The sequence below is a fragment of the Oncorhynchus clarkii genome, chromosome 15, assembly GCF_045791955.1.
Source record: "Oncorhynchus clarkii lewisi isolate Uvic-CL-2024 chromosome 15, UVic_Ocla_1.0, whole genome shotgun sequence".
NCBI classification, from domain to species: Eukaryota; Metazoa; Chordata; class Actinopteri; order Salmoniformes; family Salmonidae; genus Oncorhynchus; species Oncorhynchus clarkii.
Genome location: NC_092161.1, coordinates 31,342,400 through 31,366,150, shown reverse-complemented (window position 1 = coordinate 31,366,150; position 23,751 = coordinate 31,342,400). Strand labels below are relative to the sequence as shown.

Here is a 23,751-nt window from a genome sequence, read left to right as displayed (position 1 = left end):
ATATGTATATTAATTATAATATTAACATTTATTGTAATATTATTTTAAGTGGTAACTCTCCCAACAATGGGATATACAAAGGCACCTGAGGAACTCATAATCTTGTAAAAGCTACAAACATGTGATGGCAATAGAACACATTATGAACCAGAATGACATTTACTTTCATGGGTGGCCAAAAATAACTATTTGAAAGCCACGCCCCTACTAAGCCACGCCTCCAGTCTTCTGATCTGACCTGGTAGCTCGATTACCCAGCATCAATAACCCAACAACCCAGCTAAGGCTGCTTTCACATAGGAAGCCAAATTATAATATTATTTTCACTATTTGGTCTTCTGACCAATTAGATCCGCTCTGAAAAGGATCTGATGTGATTGGTTAAAAACCAATTAGTTTAAAAAATAGCATAAGTGACTCAAAGTGTCTGGGTCAAAATAAAGTGTGTTCTGTCCAATATTAACCTAAATTGGGTTGTTTTTAAGCCAGCATTTTTTTTGAGTGTAGGATGCTTTCTCACGGGGTGGCTTAAGGCTGTGCTGCACTGTTACAACTTTAACTGGATGGCACAAAAATACTATATATTTCTCTTAATATACAAATTGTGCTACTTATTTTCTTGAACAAGTAGTACAGCGTTAGCTAACACCTGGTAATGTAGTCTTTGGCAACTCTTCCTGTTAGCTACAATAATCTAACCAAAATACAATCTTATAATGTAAGCATCCTTATCTGAAAACTTGTCAAAACTTGACTGTACAGACTCATGGCTGCCTTTGAGGATTAATTCAATCGGGTCTTGACGGGAGGCTTGAAGGTAGCCAGCCCGCCAGCCAGGCAACCCTCTCACCTTTGCTGCGGTAATGTAGCTGTCAAGAGCAGGTGGGAGGGCCCACATAAACATTTTATCTAATGGTTTGACACGGCACTCACTCACGCACACACAAACACACACACTCCGTGCGCCGCACTCAGGGTTTGGCAGACAATGGGCACTGTATGCCGCTCCCACCGTACGCTTTAGGATGTTTGTCTTTTTCAGGGATTAAAGGGATCCAGGAAATGATCTCACTGTCCTAGTTTCTGGGACAGGAGTCAGCCAATAACCTAGTTCTGATGGGGACATGTGGAGGAGAAATCAAAGACATAACGCTGCTATGTTTTGTGGTGTTATGTTCTGTGTTTAGTGCCTTGGAAATATTGTGTGTGAACCCTATCCCCTAGTGCACTACTTGTGCACAATTTTGACCAGGGCCTGGTTGAAAGTATTGCACTGTATAGGGAATAGGGTGCCATTTGATGTGCTCTGTGTGGACTCCCTGCACACTTGTGAGACCAGGGCCTGCACAACTGCCAATCTGTCGCTGTAATCGGAGATGGCACTCACTGACAGAGAGAGAGTGATAGAGAACTGATGTATGTATGAGTGTGAGTGATTTTGTGGATCTTGTTTGTTTGAGAATTGATCTTTGCGTCAGGACTTGTTTGCAGTGACACCCTAACTCATTACTCAGTACACGTCTTTGTTTATACACACACACACACACACACACACACACACACACACGCAGTTGGCCTGTTATGATTACGTAAAGGAGGTCAGGCAATAGAGGAGATCAGGATGGCAGCTTTCAGCCACAATAGACTAGATCCGTAGTTCAAGTGAAGTGACCAACAGACAAACCTTTTTAGTAGTTTAACTAAGCTTTGTTGAAGATGCTCCTAATCTCGATTCTATACTACTTGTTCATTTGACAGCAAGCCTAGCTAATCGTCCTGTGAACTACTCAGTCACTACTGTACTTAATCTCGTTCCCAGGCACTTCCGCACAAAAACTTCTGCCCAAACATGGCCTTCCTTAGCTAATACAAAAAGACCAGGAGAAATTCCGTGCGCATATGCATTGGCTTAATCGGCTTAATCTACCAACCAATCATCTCCCACAACACCTTCACCAAGAGGCATCACTGCAGTACCTGGTTCAAATCCAGGCTGCATCACAACCGGCTATGATTGGGAGTCCCATAGGGCGGCACACAATTGGCCCAGTGTCATCCGGGTTTGGCCGGGGTAGGCCATCACTGCGATGCAGTGTCATCAATATATTTTCTCCATCATTTTGTAGTTCTCTCTGTATATTGTGTAGCTTTCTCTAACCAGGTTTTCCACCTCCTGTCCCCCTCTGCAGTGTCATCATGCATCACCACGTACAAGAAGATGCCTCCGCCGGTACCGCCGCGCACAACCCCGCCCAAGCCCTTTATCTCCATCACGGCCCAGAGCAGCACCGAGTCGGCCCAGGACGCCTACATGGACGGGGGGTCAGGCCCCCGGACCCACATCAGCACCTCCCAGCCCGGCCTGTCCAACTCCAGAGAGAGCATCGACAGTATGAAGGTATATCATATAATAAAGTATATTGTGTATTCTGAAAATATTATAAAACTTAACGGTATGTCAATAATCTGTTTTTGACATTTGTGATTTTATCAGTGTCAATTTGTGTTTTTGTCAAATCAATAAAAAGATAAATACATTTTTTTTTAAACATATTTTATTGTTTTTTTTATGGTTATTATTATTATTATAATAAAGGCCCTGACGGCAGCCATCGAGGCAGCTAATGCCCAGGTCCACGGCCCAGCCAGCCAGCATGTCACCAACAGCACCATCACCGCCACCAACATTGCCTCCACCAACAGCAAGAGAGACACCCTCCGGAAGTGCCTCTCCATAGGGATACAGGTCAGAGAACAGACACAGATATGCCTATGAGCGTATTGACCAAACAATGACTACATGCTGACCACACACTGACCTGTGGTCTGTTCTTAATTGACTTATCTCGGTTAAAACCCAAATTAAAATCTTGCATAATTTGGTCTGATTCTACCATTTTATGTTTACATAGTCTGTCCAGGAGAGATTATAAAAAAATAAAGTTTATATAAAAATACAACAACAACAACAAAAAATCTGTATACGGTTGCAGGTGGATGGACCAGAGGAGGTTGGGGGGACAGAGGAGCACTCCAAATTCCAGTCAGTAGGCATCCAGGTGGAAGAGGAGAGATGGTGAGAAGCGAGAGAGAAAGAGAGAGCGGAGCGTGTGAATGATTTGATTTTCTGCCATTCATGGTAGTGTTTATCTTGTATCCTGTTGCAGTCTGCTGGTGTCTCTGCTAGCTGACTGTCCACTCATTGTGCATTCAGTTGGCACCTCTCTCTGACACTCCCCCTCAGGCCTGAGAGCTGTATGTGTATAAATGTGTACCTTCGGGTTGGGCCTAGTGACTATAGGCTGTCGGGTCCACCATCCCACCCCACACCTCACTCCACAACAGCTGCCCCCAGCTCGGAGGAGTTTGGGCATCAGAGCCCCTTGACTAGGGGGCCCATGCATGCAGTGACAGCTGGGGAAGTGGAGGATGTGTTGGAGGGAGGGGATAGGAAGGGTGTGGGGGCAGTTAGTTGACAGCCATCTGTTGCAGCAGCATTTGTGATGTGGCCAGGCCACTTTGCGAGGGGGGGGGGGGGGGGGGGTTCTGTCAGTGTCCTGTTCTTTTCAGTACATGGTCATGTACAACCCCAACTCCCCCTTTTCCTGTCCTACACGTAACAGTTCCTATAGGTCCCCTATCTCCCCCTAAACCCTTATACTAAAGCCCCTATAGCATGCCAATTGACACCCTCATTGGACAACTGCCCTGACCCCTGACTGACTTATACAAGGAACATTTGCATAGGCAGGAAGTCGGGGAACGTTCCTGGTTCCTGGAGTTGTGTTAAAATATGTCACACAGCAGGCATGTGTCAGTGTGTCTGCCTGCGTAACTCCCATCCACTTAGCACAGTAACCCCTCTGTTAGTCAGAGCTGAGGGGAGATGACCAATTTAGAGATTTTGCACAATTTAGCACTTCTCTGGTCTGATGCAGTAATCTGATTTCATACTGTACACAGAACATGTTTAGGAATCAAAGAGCCCAGTCTCAACCTACCAAGGTCATGCACAGGACTGCAGTTTCAGAGTCAGATGCAGAAATCTGGACTGTGTACAAAACGGCAACCTATTACCTATAGTACACTGCATTTGACCAGAGACCTATGGCTGGGCGTATTTGCCCGGGTCAAAAGTAGTGCACAACATAAAGAATAGGGTGCCAATTGGGACAAAGTAATCTGGAGTTTTTCATCAAAGAGCTTTCCTCAGCTGACTAGCCAAACATTGAAAAGGAGGCACATCTCCAAGCAGCCAAGGAAAACATTAACTCCTGTAGACACTTCCACTAGTCAAGTGGCTCTAGGGTTTAATGTCACACGTGCCTTCCCTTAGTGCATGTTTGAATTTGTGTGCGTGTGTCTGTGTCTGTGTGTGTCGCAGCAGGTCCGTTCTGGGAGGTCATGGTCTGGGCAGAGTGCCCCTATACACTAGATTCCCAGACGGTGAGAGTGCATCTCTTCTGTGGCCCTACCCCACTCACAGAAAAGGTGTGAGTGTGTGTGTGTGGGGGGGGGGGGGTCATAACCTCACCTCAGTGTTTGAACTGGGCTTAAGCCTGCCAAACTGAGAGGGAGTGGAGGAGAGCAATAAAAGAGAGGAACACTACAAACAACCTGGCTGCCTTTCCAAGACATCTGTCAGCTGTCTGCTCAGACAACTCAGACAAAATAACTCAAGTAAATGTCACCCAGTAAAATACTACTTGAGTAAAAGTCTACAATTGTTTTTAAGTAGGTGTAAGTATTAGCAGTATATGTAATTGTTAAAATATACTTAATTATCAAAGATAAAAGTATAAATATTTTCAGATTCCTTTCTAGCAAACTAGATGACACAATGTTCTTATTTTTATGGTGGGGTAGCCCCCCCCCCTCCCACTCCAACATTCAGACATCATTTACAAATGAAACATGTGTTTTTAGTAAGTTTGCCAGGTCAGAGACAGTAGGGATGACCAGGGATGTTCTCTTGATAATTGTGTGAATTGGACAATTTTCCTGGCCTGCTAAGTATTCAAAATGTATCGAGTACTTTTTGGTGTCAGGGAAAATGTATGGAGTAGAAAGTACAGTGCATTCAGAAAGTATTCAGACCCCTTCCCTTTGTCCACATAACCTTATTATAAAATGGATTAAATATGTTGTTTTCCTCATCAATCTACACGCAGTACCCCATAAAGACAAAGCAAAAACAGTTTTTTTTTAGAAAAGTTAGCAAATTTATTATGAATAAAAAACAGAAATACCTTATTTACATAAGTATTCAGGCCTTTTGCTAAGAGACTTGAAATTGAGCTCAGGTGCATCCTGTTTCCATTGTTTCTACAACTTGATTGGAGTTGACCTGTGGTGAATTAAATTGATTGTACATGTACTTGTACATTTGGAAAGGCACACACCTGTCTATATAAGGTCCCACAGTTGACAGTGCATGTCAGATCAACAACCGAGCATTGAGGTGGAAGGAATTGTCCATAGAGCTCAGAGACAGTATTGTGTCGAGGCACAGATCTGGGGAAGGATACAATAAATTCTGCAGCATTGAAGGTCCCAAAGAACACAGTGGCCTCCATCATTCTTAAATGAAAGAATTTTGGAACCACCAAAACTTTTCCTAGAACTGGCCGCCCGGCCAAACTGAGCAATAGAGGGAGAAGGGCCTTGGTCAGGGAGGTGACCAAGAACCCGATGGTCACTCTGACAGAGTGCCAACAGCCCACTTGGAGTTTGCCAAAAGGCACCTAAAAGACTCTTAGTCCATGAGAAACAACATTCTCTGGTCTGATGAAACCAAGGTTGAACTCTTTTTCCTGAATGCCAAACGTCACGTCTGGAGAAAACCTGGCACAATCCCTACAGTGAAGCATGGTGGTGGCAGCATCATGCTGTGGGGATATTTTTCAGTGGCAGGGACTGGGAGACTAGTCAGGATCAAAGGAAAGATTAACGGAGCAACATACAGAGAGATCCTTGATGAAAACCTGCTCCAGAGCGCTCAGAACATAGACTGGGGCGAAGGTTCACCATCTAACAGGACAACAACCCTAAACACACAGCCAAGACAACACAGGAGTGGCTTGGGGACACATCTTTAAATGTCTTTGTGGCCCAGCCAGAGCCTGGACTTGAACCCGATCTCTGGAGAGACCTGAAAATAGCTGTGCGGCAATGCTCTGCAGAGATGAATGTGAGAAACTCCCCAAATACAGGTGTGCCAAGCTTGTAGTGTCATACCCAAGAAGACTCGAGGCTGTAAATGCTGCCAAAGGTGCTTCAACAAAGTACTGATTAAAGGGTCTGAATACTTAAGTAAATGTGATACATTTTTTATACATTTGCAAAAATTCTAAAAAACTGTTTTTGCTTTGTCATTATGGGGTATTGTGTGTAGATTGATGAGGATTTTCTTTTCATTTCATCAATTTTAGAACAAGGCCAGTGGTTTTAAGTACTTAAGAAAAAATACTTTAAAGTACCACTTAAGTTGTTTTTTGGAGTGTCTATTCTTTACTTTACCATGTATATCTTTGACTAATTTTACTTTTACTTCACAACATTCCTAAATAAAATTATGTACATTTTACTCCATACATTTCCCTGACACCCAAAAGTACTTGTTACATTTTGAATACTTAGCAGGACAAGAAAATTGTGAATGCACACACTTATCAAGAGAACATCCCTTGTCATCCCTACTGCCTCTGATCTGGCGGACTCACGAAACACACATGCTTTGTTTTTAAATGCTTTTGGAGTGTGCCCCTGACTATCCGTGAATTGAAAAATGAAAAGAAAATGGTACCGTCTGGTTTGCTTCATATAAGGAATTAGAAATGATTTATACTTTTACTTTTTATACTTAAGTACATTTAAAACCAAATTTTACTCAAGTAGTATTTCACTGGGTGACTTTTACTTGAGTCATTTTCTTTGAAAGTATCTTTAGTTTTTCTCAAGTATGACAATTGGGTACGTTTTCCATCACTGAATAAGAGTGTAACGTTATAAAATGTGTAAAAAGTCAAGGGGTCTGTACATTATTCTCTTTAAGAATGTAGTGGAGTAAAAATACAAGTTGTCAAAAATATAAATAGTAAAGTACAGATACCTCTAAAAACTCCTTAACTTCTTGGCGCACCCATCCAGTTAGCGGGATCATTTTCGTCAACATCCGCTGAATTGCAGAGCGCCAAATTCAAATGAAATTACAAAAAAATATGTGCAATATAGCAAAACACAGCTTAGCTTGTTGTTAATCCACCTGGCGTGTCAGATTTAAAAAAAGCTTTAGAGCAAAAGCTATCCAAGAGTTTATGTTAGGACATCTCTCTCAGCAGATAAAACATTACAAACAGCTAGCAGCAAAGTAGATTGGTCACGAAAGTCAGAAAAGCAATAAAATGAATCACTCACCTTTGATGATCTTCGGATGTTTGCACTCACGAGACTCCCAGTTACACAATAAATGTTCCTTTTGTTCGATAAAGATTGTTTTTACATCCAAAAACCACCATTTGGTTGGCACGTTTTGTTCAGAAATCCACAGGCTCGAGCGGTCACGACGGGGCAGACAAAAATTCCAAATAGTGTCCGTAAAGTTCGTAGAAACATGTCAAACGTTTTTGTAATTAATCCTCAGGTTGTTTTTACAATAAATAATCGATAATATTTCAACCGGACCGTAGTTTTTCAATAGGAGAGAGAGAGAAAATGTATGCTCCAAGCTGTTGCGCATGCAAAACTCTGCTGGCACCCAGCCATCCATTGACGTGATGTGATCCTTCTTCCTCATTTTTCAGAATAAAAGCCTGAAATTACGTCTAAAGACTGTTCACACCATGTGGAAGCCATAGGGAAAGGAATCTGGTTGTCCCTTTAAATGGAGGGAGGCATGCAATGGAACAGGGAGATTAGTTTCTCTTAGGCACTTCCTTGTTGGATTTTCCTCAGGTTTTCGCCTGCAATATCAGTTCTGTTATACTCACAGACAATATTTTGACAGTTTTGGAACCTTTAGAGTGTTTTCCATCCTAATCTGACAACTATATGCATATTCTAGATTCTGGGCCTGAGAAATAGGCAGTTTCATTTTGGTACGTTTTTCATCCAAACATCAAAATACTGTCCTCTACACTCAACAGGTTAATAAGTAATACTTTAAAATATTAATGACTGAAGTACTTAACACAGCCGAATACAGCACTACCCATTTTAATCTAACTTCAAATCCTCATTCGAACAGCAACTACTCTACAGAGATGTTCCGACTTATGTCATGACCCCACACATGCCATATGGTCAACTCATGGCAGCAAATGGGGTAGGTGAAGGTTAGATTTTTTTTCTTCCACAGCTGGCTTTGCAGTCAATAGTGGTCCTAGTTTTCAAATCATATTGTCCTCAACCCACTTTGACCGCCTTGAAAAGTCAGAGCCAGTCAGACCTTCTACTGCTTTATGGTCCTGTCAAAGAGGACAAAGGGACAGAAAAATGGATTGCGACTCTAATGGAACCCTATTCCCTACATAGTGCACAATTTTGACCAGGACCCATAGATCTCTGTTCAAAAGGCTCTGGTCAAAAGTAGTGCACTATAAAAGGTGCCATTTGGGATACACATTTAACATGCAGGATCCATTAATATGCCTGGGACTCCTAGCGATCCCTCCTACTGATACGTTTCAGTTCTTAGTGCTAATCATTTTACGTTTTGACACAAAACTGAGATTGGGTTTATCCAGAATTAGCCCGGAACAAACTAGGAGCTAAGAGAAGAATACAATACAATATACAAGTTCCACTGTAGCCACAATCCAGACTGACAGTCATCCAGTCTTGGAGCAGCTTTTACCCCAGTTGGCGAGCAGAGCAGAGTAGAGCAGAACAGAGTAGCGCAGAGCAGAGCCGAGCACAACAGAGCGGAGCGGAACAGAGCAGAGTAGAATACAACAGAGCAGAGCAGGCCACCCTTAACCCCTGAAGTAATTTACAAGGCCCTGTGAAGGACTCCACCTTACTGCACTGTAAAAATAACCTGTGTTGCTTGTGTCTTCTTTCCCTACTGCCACCCTCTCTCTCACTCTCCCTTCCTCCCTCTTTCCTTACTCCACCCCTCTCGCTCTCTCTCTCGCTTCCTTCTCTCACTCTTCTCTTCTCTCTTTTTTCTCTGTCCCTGTCACTCCCTCATCTCGTTCCCTACTCCACCCCCCCCCCCCCCCCCCCTCTCTCTCTCTCTCACGCGCGCGCTTGTGTTTGGCCTTGCCCCTCTGCCCTGACACAGACAGGAAGTTGCTAGGAGGGAGCTGCTATAAAGCAGCCTGAGATCATTATGACTACACACCTGATCAGAGCACAGTTACTCTTTAACAGCTGCGAGCACACACACACACACAGGCGCTGGTAGCCCTCCACTGTGAGTGTGTTTGTTCTCTCTTTCTCCTCTCCCTCTTGCTCTCTGTTCATGAAAGAAGGGAGATTAATGGAGCAGAGGAGGTATAGATAAATGGGTGAAGTGGAGGAGGTGGTACTGGCCAGAGATGGGGTGAGGCTGATGGATGGAGCGACTTCAGGGTCTGTGTGTGTGTGTGTCACCCTGTGAGCAGGTCATGTCAGAGAGAGAGAGCGAGAGAATGATTTTCTGTCATTCATGTCAGCAGGGCTGTGGCGGTCACAAAATGTTGTCAACCGGTGATTGTCAAGTAAATAATTGCCGGTCTCACTGTAATTGACAGAAATGAACATAAACATATTAAGCATCTCCTGGCTCCACACACAGCCTACAAGCCACTGATGCAGACCTTTGGAACATCTACATTAAGAAGATATCTAATAAATCCATGAAATATAACCTACACATTCACAATAAATCCATGAAATATAACCTACACATTCACAATAAATCCATGAAATATAACCTACACATTCACAATAAATCCATGAAATATAACCTACACATTCACAATAAATCCATTATTTATTTTAGACAGGTTTAAAGAGACATGATATGAAGAAAATGTTGTCTATCTCAGATTAACAGGATAGCATACTCTGAGTTGTCCTTATGTTAGGTCCTGATCTGGCTATGTCATATGGCTGTGGGCTACACTTGTTCATTTAGCAGACAAGATTTGCTTAGAATTCCGTGCCATTATTTTATAGTATGAAGAATACAATTGAACAAAGCTGAATAAAATAGAAAGGATATTTCTCCAAGCGATTTGAGGTGTGCACATGCGGTTAACAAAGAAATAGGTTGTAATGCTCGTCTGATGAAGAAGGAGTGGACCAAAGCGTAGCACGTGTTCATGATATTTATTCAAATCTGAACACTAGAACAAAAATAACAAAGTGAGAAACGAGCAGTTCTGTAAGGTAACTAAAACTATACAGAAAACAACTACCCACAAACTCAGGTGGGAAAAAGGCTACCTAAGTATGATTCTCAATCAGAGACAACGATAGACAGCTGCCTCTGATTGAGAACCACACCCGGCCAAACACAAAGAAATAGAAAACATAGAAATAAGGAAACTAGACTGCCCACCCTAGTCACACCCTGGCCTAACCAAAATAGAAAATAAAAGCCTCTCTATGGCCAGGGCGTGACATAGGTAGTCCTATATGTTAAATTTAGAGTTATTAATGTAACTTTAGCTGTTCTACAAACGTTGGGCTACATGTTTTGAATTTTAATACTTTGTAAGGCTGCATGATGCAACTAATGATGATTTGAAAAAAGTTGCTTTGTTTAGTTTTTTTTTGCGAAGACTGTACATATTTCATCAGTCTCTCATTCACAATTTGACAAGCACTTGAAGATGAAGATGGTGCCGACAGATATGGCAGCTCTGCTTCTGGCTCCTAAAAAACTTTGCAGAATTTTTGTTTTTTGGTGTGTTATTTCTTACATTACTTGCCCAGATTTTTTTTTGTGTAATTACATACAGACGGAAATAACTTTGGGATATCACAGCGGCGGTAACCCACCAGCATTATGACCAGGAATACAATTTTCCCAAATTGGATACTTATTCCAGAGGCTGCTCCAAAACATCGCCGGCGGAGAAGAGGTATTCGGAGTGGACTTCTAGTCCAACTCAGGAGGCATGCACACCATCCACCGCTTCAGAGTATATTACTCGCTACTGTTCAGTCTCTGGATAAAAAGGAAACTAGCTCAGGGCAAGGCTCTCCTTCCAGAGAGATATCAGGGATTGTAACATACTCACGTTTCACGGAAACATGGCTCTGTTAGGATATACTGTCTGAGTCCGTGCAGCCAGTTAGGTTCTTAGTTCATTGCGTTGACAGGAATAAAGATCTCTCCAGAAAGGAAAAGGGCGATGGTGTATGTTTCATGATTAACTACTCATGGTGTGATTGTGATAACATACAGAAACTCAAGTCCTTTCGTTCACCCGACCTAGAATACCTCACAATCAAATGCCGACCGTATTGCCTCCCAAGAGAATTCTCTTCGGTTATAGTCACAGCCGTGTATATTCCCCCTCAAGCTGATATCACGACGGCCCTCAAAGAACTATAATGAATTTTATGCAAATTGGAAACCATATATTCTGAGGCTGCATTTATTGTAGCTGGGGATTTTAACAGCAAATTTGAGGAAAACACTACAAAGTTCTCCCAGCACATCGACTGTAGTACTCGTGCTGGTAAAACATTGGACCACTGCTACTCAATTTTTTAAATGCCTACAAGGACCTTCCCCGTCCTCCCTTCGGCAAATCTGATCACAACTCCATTTTTTTCCGCCCTTCCTATACAGTGGCTTCCGAAAGTATTCAGCCACTTGGCATTTTTCCTATGATGTTGCATTACAACCTGGAATTAAAATAGATGTTTGGGGGGTGTGTATCATTTGATTTAAACAACATGCCACTTTGAAGATGCAATTTCTTTTTTTATTGTGAAACAAACAAGAAATAAGACAAAAAAACAGAACATTTGAGTGTGCATAACTATACACCCCCCCCCAAAGACAATACTTTGTAGAGCCATCTTTTGCAGCAATTACAGCTGCAAGTGTCTTGGGGTATATCTCTATAAGCTTGGCACATCTAGCCACAGGGATTTTTGCCCATTCTTCAAGGCAATACTGCTCCAGCTCCTTCAAGTTGGATGGGTTCCCCTGGTGTACAGCAATCTTTAAGTCATACCACAGATTCTCAATTCGATTGAGGTCTGGGCTTTGACTAGGCCATTCCAAGACATTTAAATGTTTCCCCTTAAACCACTCGAGTGTTGTTTTAGCAGTATGCTTAGGGTCATTATCCTGCTGGAAGGTGAAACTCAGTCCCAGTCTCAAATCTGTGGAAGACTGAAACAGGTTTCCCTCAAGAATTTCACTGTATTTAGCGCCATCCATCAGTCCTTGAATTCTGACCAGTTTCCCAGTCCCTGCCGATGAAAAACATCCAAACAGCCTGATGCTGCCACCATGCTTCACTGTGGGGATCGTGTTCTTGGGGTGATGAGAGGTGTTGGGGTTTCACCAGACATAGCGTTTTCCTTGATGGTCAAAAAGCAAAATTTTAGCCTCATCTGACCAGAGTACCTTCTTCAATATGTTTGGGGAGTCTCCCACATGCCTTTTGGCGAACACCAAACTTATTTGGTTTGCTTATTTTTTTCTTTAAACAATGGCTTTTTTCTGGCCACTCTTTTGTAAAGCCCAGCTCTGTGGAGTGTACGGCTTAAAGTGGTCCTATGGACAGATACTCCAATCTCTGCTGTGAAGCTTTGCGGCTCCTTCAGGGTTATCTTTGGTGCCTCTCTGATTAAAGCCCTCCTTGCCTGGTCTGTGAGTTTTAGTTGGGCGGCCTTCTCTTGGCAGGTTTGCTGTGGTGTCAAATTCTTTCCTTTTTTAATAATGGATATAATTGTGCTCTGTGGGAAGTTTCTGATATTTTTTTATAAGCCAACCCTCATCTGTAATTCTCCACAACTTTGTCCCTGACCTGTCTGGAGAGCTCCTTGGTCTCATTGGTCTTGCTTGGTGGTGCCCATTGCTTAGTGGTGTTGCAGACTCTGGAGCCTTTCAGAACAGGTGTATTTATACTGAGATCATATGACACTTAGATTGCAAACAGGTGGACTTAATTATGTGACTTCTGAAGGTAATTGGTTGCACAAGGGGCTTCTTAGCAAAGGGGGTGAATACATACAGTGGGGCAAAAAAGTATTTAGTCAGCCACCAATTGTGCAAGTTCTCCCACTTAAAAAGATGAGAGAGGCCTGTCATTTCCATCATAGGTACACTTCAACTATGACGGTCAAAATGAGAAAAAAAATCCTGAAAATCACATTGTAGGATTTTTTATGAATTTATTTGCAAATTATGGTGGAAAATAAGTATTTGGTCAATAACAAAAGTTTATCTCAATACTTTGTTATATACCCTTTGTTGGCAATGCCAGAGGTCAAACGTTTTCTGTAAGTCTTCACAAGGTTTTCACACGCTGTTGCTGGTATTTTTGCCCATTCCTCCATGCATATTTCCTCTAGAGCAGTGATGTTTTGGGGCTGTTGCTGGGCAACACAGACTTTCAACTCCCTCCAAAGATTTTCTATGGGGTTGAGATCTGGAGACTGGCTAGGCCACTCCAGGACCTTGAAATGCTTCTTACGAAGCCACTCCTTCGTTGCCCGAGCGGTGTGTTTGGGATCATTGTCATGCTGAAAGATCCAGCCACGTTTCATCTTCAATGCCCTTGCTGATGGAAGGAGGTTTTCACTCAAAATCTCACGATACATGGCCCCATTCATTCTTTCCTTTACACGGATCAGTCGTCCTGGTCCCTTTGCAGAAAAACAGCCCCAAAGCATGATGTTTCCACCCCCATGCTTCACAGTAGGTATGGTGTTCATTTATGCACTCAGCATTCTTTGTCCTCCAAACACGACGAGTTGAGTTTTTACCAAAAAGTTATATTTTGGTTTCATCTGACCATATGACATTCTCCCAATCTTCTTCTTCTTCAGCATCTAAATGCTCTCTAGCAAACTTCAGACGGGCCTGGACATATACTGGCTTAAGCAGGGGGACATGTCTGGCACTGCAGGATTTGAGTCCCTGGCGGCGTAGTGTGTTACTGATGGTAGGCTTTGTTACTTTTGTCCCAGCTCTCTGCAGGTCATTCACTAGGTCCCCCCGTGTGGTTCTATGATGAAAATTACAGGCCTCCCTCATCTTTTTAAGTGGGAGAACTTGCACAATTGGTGGCTGACTAAATACTTTTTTGCCCCATTATGTATGCACCACTTTTACGTTTTTTTGTGTTTTGTTATTTATTTTACCCCTTTTTCTCCCCAATTTCGTGGTATCCATTGTTTAGTAGCTACTATCTTGTCTCATCGCTACAACTCCCGTACGGGCTCGGGAGAGACGAAGGTTGAAAGTCATGCATCCTCCGATACACAACCCAACCAAGCCGCACTGCTTCTTAACACAGCGTGCATCCAACCCGGAAGCCAGCCGCACCAATGTGTCGGAGGAAACACCGTGCACCTGGCAACCTTGGTTAGCGCGCACTGCGCCCGGCCCGCCACAGGAGTCGCTGGTGCCAACCCCTCCCTAACCCGGACGACGCTAGGCCAATTGTGCGTCTCCCCACGGACCTCCCGGTCGCGGCCGGTTACGACAGAGCCTGGGCGCGAACATAGGGTCTCCGGTGGCACAGCTGGCACTGCAGTACAGTGCCCTTAACCACTGCGCCACCCGGGAAGCCCCACAAAAAAAGTAATTTTGTTAATTTCACTTCTCCAATTTGGACTATTTTGTGTATGTTCATTACTTGAAATCTAAATAAAAATCATTTTAAAACAGCTTGTAATGAAACAAAATAGGAAAAACGCCAAGGGGGTGAATACTTTTGCACGGTACTGTAGGCAGAAACTCAAACATGAAGTACCCGTGCTAAGGTCTATTCAAGCTGGTCTGAGCAAACGGAATCCATGCTTCAAGATTGTTTTAATCATGCAGACTGGGATATGTTCCGGGTAGCCTCTGAGAATAACATTGACGAATACACGAATACGGTGACTGAGTTTATCAGGAAGTGTATAGGAAATATGGTACCTGCTGTGACTATTAAAACCTACCCAAACCAGACACTGTGGATAGATGGCAGCATTCGTGCAAAACTTAAAGCACGAACCACCGCATTTAACCATGGCAAGGTGACTGGGAACATGTCCGAATACCAGCAGTGTTGCTATTCCCGCTGTAAGGCAATCAAACAGGCAAAACGTCAGTACAGAGACAAAGTCGCAATTCAACGGCTAAGACACAAGACGTATGTGGCAGGGTCTACAGACAATCACGGACTACAAAGGGAAAACCAGCCACGTCGCGGACACCGACATCTTGTGCTTCCGTACTTACTAAACACCTTCTTCGCCCGCTTTGAGGATAACACAATGCCACCGACGCGGCCCGCTACAAAGGACTATAGGCTCTCCTTCTCCACGGCCGACGTGAGTAAGCGGGTTAACCCTCGCAAGGCTGCCGGCCCAGACGTCATCCCTAGCCGTGTACCCAGAGCATGTGCAGACCAGTAATCAGGCCTACTACACGTGGAATTCGACTGCCCTACAGTGTTTAGTGTTAGTGTTTATCTTGCATCCTGTTGTAGTCTGCTGGTGTCCTTGGCTGCTGTCTGTCCACTCATTGTGCATTCAGTTGGTACCTCTCTCTCTAACACTCCCCTCCTCTGGCAAGCCGCGTGTGCGTGCGTGCGTCCGTGTGCATATTTTGAAAAGTTGTTATTTACTACAGTATACTACAACATTCTATACTAAGTAGTACACATGATCGAGGGATACAACAGGGTGTAGTATAGTATTCTACAGTATACAACAGTTTACTACAGAATTCTATAGTAAGTATTATAGTATTTTATAGTAAACTGTAGTAAAAAATGGCGTGTGAGAGAGAGCATGTGAATGATTTTCTGTCATTTATCTGTTTATCTTGTATCCTGTTGTAGTCTGCTGGTGTCCTCTGGTTGCTGGCTGTCCACTAATTGTACATTTAGTTGGCACTTCTCTCTAGCAGTGTGTGTGTGTGTGTGTGTGTGTGTGTGTGTGTGTGTGTGTGTGTGCGCGCGCGCGCGTGCCCGCCCATCTGTGTATTTTGGAAAGATGTTATCTGTGTGCAAGTGTGTGACTTTGTGGCTGTGTGTTGGCACTTTGCTCTGCGAGACTTGGCAAGAGGAGTCTTACAGGGGCACAAAGCCTCTCAGGCTAAATCAAAGTTGCACCCCAAGCTGTACAGCAGGGCCCTGAGGGTGGGTGTATGTTATCTCTAAGACTTAGCCCTACAGCAGGGCACGGTGACTGATGAGGCCACGCTCCATCGCTTCTGAATCAGCCAGGTGACCAAACGCCCCCATGACACCCCTCCCAAACACCCCACACCTGTCCGATCTGATCTGGGATCTGTGTTGATATACTAAGCCCGCATGTCTTCTATTAACCCCACATCCACTAACTCTGATCTCTAATCTGTGGTTCTCTTTCCAGTTACCGCAGGATGACCAGGTCCAACAGTGTGACCACGGCGGTCCAAGCCGACCTAGACGACCCTGACTACTGTCCCGTCAACGCCCCAGAGATGGTGATACGCCACTCGGCCACCATGCCCCGCCAGTACTCCCGGGACGCCGCCACCTCTACCGTCTCCATCCAGGGCTCAGGCAACCACTACCACGCCCTGACAGTGGAGGAGTACGGCGAGGTGGGTTTGGACCCATCCATCCTGCCCCCACCAGACCCCTGGATGGACCAGGTGGAAGACCCCATGGAGGTGGTGGTGGGGGGACGGGGGTTGATGTGTTCCAGGGACGGGAGGTGGTTCCTGAAGCTTCTTCAGGCTGAGATGGAGCGCATGGAGGGCTGGTGCCGGCAGATGGAGCAGGACGAGATGGAGAACGAGCTGCCGGAGGAGAGTGAGTGGGACAACACACGTGCATGTACATAAATAACATCAACCCATGGATATGGAGCTGAATATGTGCGAACGGGAGCAAAAGCGGTGCATTAGGGGTAATGAGTCAGTAGAATCACTTCTCTCTCTCTCGCTTCATATTTTTGGGTGATGTTGACTTGAAGGCCATATAAGTTGTTTTCCCTCTCTTTGTATCTCTGTTTTTCCCCCATCCTTCCCTGTGTCAAATAGACCGAGGGAAATTGTCTGAGTCCCAAAATGGCACCCTATATCTCCAGATAGGGCTCGATAGGGCTCTGGTCAAAAGTAGTGCACTACATAGGAACTATTGTGCCATTTGAAAGACACTGCCATGGCATTCATAGCAGCAGAGCAACAATGCCTGCTTGTTGCCTGCTATCTCCTCTGCAGACATAGTCATCAATAGGGAGCTAGCTGCTGGACGGGTCCAGCCATACATCTGTCCTGTAGATAAACAGTATAATGACCTCTCACAGCAATGCTCAATGGGGGTTTTCATGCTCAAACTCACTTAATAAGCTCCTCAAGCCTGCTGCCAGCTCCATAGCTCCACACTATCAGTGCCACACTGACACTCTCTGCATCCCAAATGGCATCCTATTTCCAATATAGGCCCCACTGGGCTCTGGTCAAAAGTAATGCACTAAATAGGGATTAGGGTGTCATTTGGGACACATGGGCACAATGTGGTAGACTTTATTCGGCTTGAATACTACTCCTTAGATTTGTCCCTAGTGACATAACTTATTTCTTCCTTTACTGCTAATGCATTATTTCCGATGGAGAGAACACATTGTTACAGTAGGTGAGCTCGACTGTCTGCTGGGCAGCCCTTGACTAGTGATTCTGCAGTGTATTTTCCCCCTAATTCGAGGTTGCGTATTGAGACAGGAGGCTGGTTTTCTACATCCCCAACTCAATGTCATGTTAGGAGGTATGTTTATTTGGTGTGCAGGATAAACATTCCCCTTCTCATCAGAATTCACAGTTTAGGTTCCCAGTTCCCTCTCTCCACATATTTATAGCCTTGCACTCATCAAAGGCAAAGTCTGTGTGTGTGTGTGTTTCCGCAGTACTGGGGAAGATCCGCAGTGCAATAGGGAGTGCCCAGCTGCTTATGTCTCAGAAGTTCCAGCAGTTTCGGGAGCTGTGTAAGGATAATCAGGTATGTAACACACACACACACACACACACACACGCACACACTGCAGAGTTAGTCTACTGTGTCAGCAGGCCCATCAGAGCCAACTGTCACATAATGTGATGATCTATACAAGCTTATAATTGACACTGTGTCAGGCCAAACACTGCTATGCATGCAAATTCTAGCTGGATAGTAGTCTAGTCTATCACCACTCACCACTCAAAGCATAATAACTTTGAAGTGTGGAGGGACAAGGTGAAATAGTCCCAGACTAGTATGCTGATGACATACTGATAGGAAAATTGGAATGGTTCCAAGTCCAACACAGTCCTGTGCAAAGCCATATGTTCAGAGAGTTCAGACAACTTTTAGAATGGATGCCATGTCAGAGCCTTTGAGCATTCCATGTATTCATTCATCAGTATTTGGAAATCTTGTTTTTGTTCTCTACATTCAGTTACATAGCATTGTTTAAAAATCTGAAAATTCCATGAAGTGCTTTTGGTAAATGGGTCGTTCTTGAATTGCAATGTCATTTGGGCATAGCATTTTGGAAAATAATTCTTGATTTGTATTTATTTATATGGATCTGGGTGCATCTTCCCATTCTAAGTCAACTAATATGGTAGCTTAATTACTGTAAATAATTTGTATCATTATGATAACATTGTGCCACAAGTAGGAATAGTAACACCAATGATATTTTGTAAGTAAACGTAAAAATTAGGATTCTGTGAAATGGATGCCACAAATGCTCATATCTAAGGTCATCAATCATTTACAGGTATTTTTTTTTGCGGGGGTGTGTGGTACGCCAGTGGTGTTCAAGTGTGTCGGCCGTGCCCACTAATTGGCCACACCTGATCTTAATGAGTTTCCTTTTGAAATGCGGTCTGTTTGAATAGACTAAAATAAATAGCTTTGCACGCGTAAAAAAACAAACATGGAATGCTAGCTCGATTAAGGCAGCCCCCCGCACCTCTCTGATTCAGAGGGGTTGGGTTAAATGCGGAAGACACATTTCAGTTGAATGCATTCAGTTGAACAACTGACTAGGTATCTCCCTTTCGCTTTCCCATCCTGGTGCTGCGGTAGACTAATTCAATGTATAGAGAACCAAAGATCATAAGTTCAAATCTCACTGACGCCATGTCACAATTTTTAAAAAAGTGTGTGTTCACATGATTAATTAACTAAGGAAATGAATTTCCATGTGTCCTATCTGTGTTTGGAGTTCAAAAAAGTTAGCTTATTTTGGATTATCTGTGTTATTAAAAGTCTTATTGAAACATTCAGTGAAGGAGGTTATTCTAAAACATCCAAATAACCTATCATTTTAGTTCTAAGAGCGTTAATAAAACCTCCCAGGGAAACTTTCAAGGAAGCAGAGTTAAGAACCTCCCTGCAACCTAAAAAGGTATGTTCACAGAACAGACAAAACAAATTAAAAACATTTTCAGTTTCCCCAGTCAGGAAACTAACAGTATGGCTTTGTTCCCACAACTATTGTAAAAATAACAAATTTCAAGGAACCAAATGTGCTAGCTGGGTAGCTGTAATTGGCAGAGATTTTTGAACCTCTTCTTTTTTATTGGTCTATTTACCTCCAAAACGCCATCCAACTAAAACAGGCACTAAAAGGGCTTTATCATAATTTTCACTATTTCATAGTATCATTCCAACCTCATAGTGTGGAAATATAAACGCAACATGGGAATCATTTTCCTCACAATGTTAGTTACCTCCATTTATATTTTACCTCCCCAAAACATGTCACTTTACTCTACACATCCCTCCTGGGACAAGCCAATTTGCTTACCCTAAGTACTTTAAACAATGCATAAACAAAGTTTTTCAGTATAAATGACTTACTTGCATTATGTTTATCATTGATAAACAGTTCAATATATAGCGAAACATGTTGTGTGACTGTAATTCATTTGAGTGTTTGTCATGGTTACAAAGGCGAGGGACGCAAATGCCACCACAATTCAAGAACGGCCCGAATATGAGGAGCCAACATGGCTGCCATAGAATTATGTCGTGCCATGTAAAGGCAAGAACCTCATTGTCCAAACTCTAAACTCTATACTGAAACTCTCTGTGTGTATCAGAACCCCAATTCCCACCCGAGGCCCAGTTCCCAGGACCTAGCAGGCTTCTGGGACATGCTGCAGCTGTCCATCGAGAACATCAGCCTGAAATTTGATGAGCTCCACCAAATCAAAGCCAACAACTGGAAACCCCTGGACCCCCCAGAGATAAAGGTATCACTCAATGTAGTGGACCCTATAGACCAGATCCACCAAAAAGGGTTGGTTCACCCAAATTACTAAATGGCATATTGGTTATACTGTAAGCAATCTATAAGCAACGTGTGAGAGTAATCCATGCATTGGTTTTGTTTATCTGGCCACTGTCTCCAAATGCTAACTTTTTTGCATTTCTGTCCACCAGCATTCGTAAAGTATTCAGACCCCTTGACTTTTTTCACATTTTGTTACGTTACAGCCTTATTCTAAAATGGATTAAATAATGTTTTCCTCATCTATCTACACAGAATACCCCATAATGACAAAGAAAAAAAAATGTTTTTTAGAAATCTTTGCTCATTTATTTGCATTTTATTTACTGAAATATGACATTTACAAGTATTTATTTGTACTCTTTTCTACATTTTAGAATAATAGTGAAGACATCAAAACTATGAAATAACACATTTGGAATCATGTAGTAACCAAAAAAGTGTTAAATGAATCAAAATATATGTTAGATTCTTCAATGTAGCTACTACCCCTTGCCTTGATGACAGCTTTGCACACTATTGGCATTCGCTCAACCAGCTTCACCTGGAATGCTTTTCCAACAGTCTTGAAGGAGTTCCCACATATGCTGAGCACTTGTTGGCTACTTTTCCTTCACTCTGCGGTCCAACTCATCCCAAACCATCTCAATTGGGTTGAGGTCAGGTTGATTGTGGAAGCCAGGTCATCTGATGCAGTCCTCCATCACTCTCCTTCTTGGTCAAATAGCCCATGCACAGCCTGGAGGTGTGTTGGGTAATTGTTCTGTTGAAAAACAAATGATAGTCCCACTAAGCGCAAACCAGATGGGATGGCGTATCGCTGCAGAATGCTGTGGTAGCCATGTTGGTTAAGTGTGCCTTGAATTCGAAATAAATCACAGGCAGTGTCACCGGCGAAGCACCCACACCATCAGACCTCCTCCTCCATGCTTCACGGTGGGAACCACACATGTGGAGATCACCTGTTCACCTACTCTGCATCTCACAAAGACATGGCGGTTGGAACCAAAAATCTAAAATTTGGACTCAACAGACCAAAGGACAGATTTCCACCGGTTTAATGTCCATTGCTCGTGTTTCTTGGCCCAAACAAATCTGTTCTTCTTATTGGTGTCCTTTAGTGGTGGTTACTTTTCAGCAATTTGACCATGAAGGCCTGATTCACGCAGTCTCCTCTGAACAGTGATTGTTGAGATATGTCTGTTACTTGATCTCTGTGAAGCATTTATTTGGGCTGAGATTTCTAAGGCTGGTAACTCTAATTAAATTATCCTCTGCAGCGGAGGTAACTCTGGGTCTTCCTTTCCTGTCGCGGTCCTCATCAGAGCCAGTTTCATCAGAGTACTTGATGATTTTTGTGACTGCACTTGATGGAACTTTCAAAGTTCTTGAAATTTTCCAAATTGACTAACCTTCATGTTCTAAAGTAATGATGGACTGTTGTTTCTCTTTGCTAATTTGAGCTGTTCCTGCCAAAGTAGGAACTTGATATTTTACCAAATAGGGCTATCTTCTGTATACCACCCCTGCCTTGTCACAACACAACTGATTGTCTCAAATACTTTAAGAAGAAAATAATTTACATAAATTAACTTTTAATAAGGCACACCTGTTAATTGAAATCTATTCCAGGTGGCTACCTCATGAAGAATCTTAAATATAAAATATATATAGATTTGTTTCACACTTTTTTGGTTATTTCATAGTTTTGATGTTTTCACAAGTATTCTATAATGTAGATAATAGTTCAAATAAAGAAAAACCCTTGAATGAATAGGTGGGTCCAAACTTTTGACTGAGACCCAAATGAGAAATTCGGTGTTTTCCTGGGACCCAAGCTAAGGAAAATATGCAACTATACATAATTATCTGTACATTGCCCTTATGCCTAAAAAAATGCAATATAGACAAAAACAAATAACAATGAAATACCCATAAATCTTTTCATGTTTATTTTTCCCCAATTAAAACACTCTTACATACCTGTCTAGGTTGGAACTGTTGCAGTTAAAAAACAATAAATCATTTAATTCTGAACTGGAATTAACAGATTGATCACATCACACAGATGTATAACAGAACACACACACACACACACACAAACACAGGCTTTTTGATCGTGCAAACCTAAGCTTACTGTATAAATTATTGTTGATAGAAAGTCTAGGTTGGAACTGCTGCTGTTAAAAAGCATTTTTTTAATATTCTGAACTGGAATAAACTGATTGATCACATCACACAGATGTAGAAAACACACACACAGTCCCAATGAGAGGTGTGTGGCTGGTTGAAGTTTTCAACAAGCATGTCTATTCTGGGATCAGTTTTTAACAGTGCAACACTGAGGTGATGCTCAGCATTGAGACTGTTTCTGTACTTGAGAACCCTGACTTGCATAGGTATGTGGCGCCAAACTGGATCAGAACATCTACTGCTTTCTCAGTCAGGCAGGAGACAGCTTCATGCTGTAGATGAGCAACCCAGAACTGTGTGAGTGTTTGCCTCAAAAAGCATATCGCTTAAATCAGTTTATTCCAGTTCAGAATAAAAAGTATTACTTGTAAAAGCAACAGTTCCAACCTAGACTTGTTTTCAGCAATCATTACTACAGTAAGATGTACAGTAGGCCTGAATTTTTCATCTTGATCTGTACTGTTTCTTAGGGTTGCACTTTCAGTAGCTAGTTAGCTTGATTTGGCTAACGTTAGCTATTAGCTGTGTAACGTTACAAGGCCAGGGGATTGTTTGAAAGATAAACTCACATCTACTATTATGAGAGATAGTACTCCCTTATTTCTTCTTATCTTCGCCTGTTTATAAAATGACAACAATGCCTTGTTAGTTGACTTACTTTTCCACTTTCGAAGCACTGTTTCCTGAAGCATTCTGTCCTGTTCTGAAATAACTCCCTGGGTTTACCATCATGTTGTGTCTGGATGTTTGGTCAGGACCTGCCGTTTTATTAATTTGTTTCGTTTTGAGAGACTTATTACTACGCACTTCCCCACACAAAACACATTGTTGGCGCTGCTTCTTATTTCTCAAAGTTTGTATGAAAGAGACACATTCATCACTGTATCTGCGTTTCATGAGCTCAGTCAGAACTTGTGGCTAGCATGAGTCCATTTCATGACAGCGGTGAGTGATGGCGAGTGGGAATAACAAGTCAGTGGCTTGAACCACGGCGCTGCAACGTGTGGGTCGCGGAATGATCTTCAAGAAAACTGCAGAAAAAAAAGATCTGGTAAACCGCGAAGCACATGGGCATCTCCCTCTACCTCTCGCACTTGAGCAGCTGCCAAACTGAGCAGA

At 42.9% G+C, this 23,751-nt stretch overlaps 1 protein-coding gene across 2 annotated transcripts in view; it reads left to right on the top strand.

Annotated features, from left to right (window-relative positions):
* LOC139367208 (disks large-associated protein 1-like) overlaps positions 1-23,751 on the top strand; it is a 143,879-nt gene that overhangs the window by 116,215 nt on the left and 3,913 nt on the right. For both annotated transcript variants that reach the window (XM_071105398.1, XM_071105400.1), the window contains exons 5-10: positions 2,190-2,398; positions 2,597-2,746; positions 2,994-3,076; positions 16,546-16,970; positions 18,064-18,155; positions 20,249-20,401. In XM_071105398.1, the coding sequence (XP_070961499.1) occupies positions 2,190-2,398; positions 2,597-2,746; positions 2,994-3,076; positions 16,546-16,970; positions 18,064-18,155; positions 20,249-20,401 (1,112 nt within the window). The remainder of the gene's footprint in view (positions 1-2,189; positions 2,399-2,596; positions 2,747-2,993; positions 3,077-16,545; positions 16,971-18,063; positions 18,156-20,248; positions 20,402-23,751) is intronic.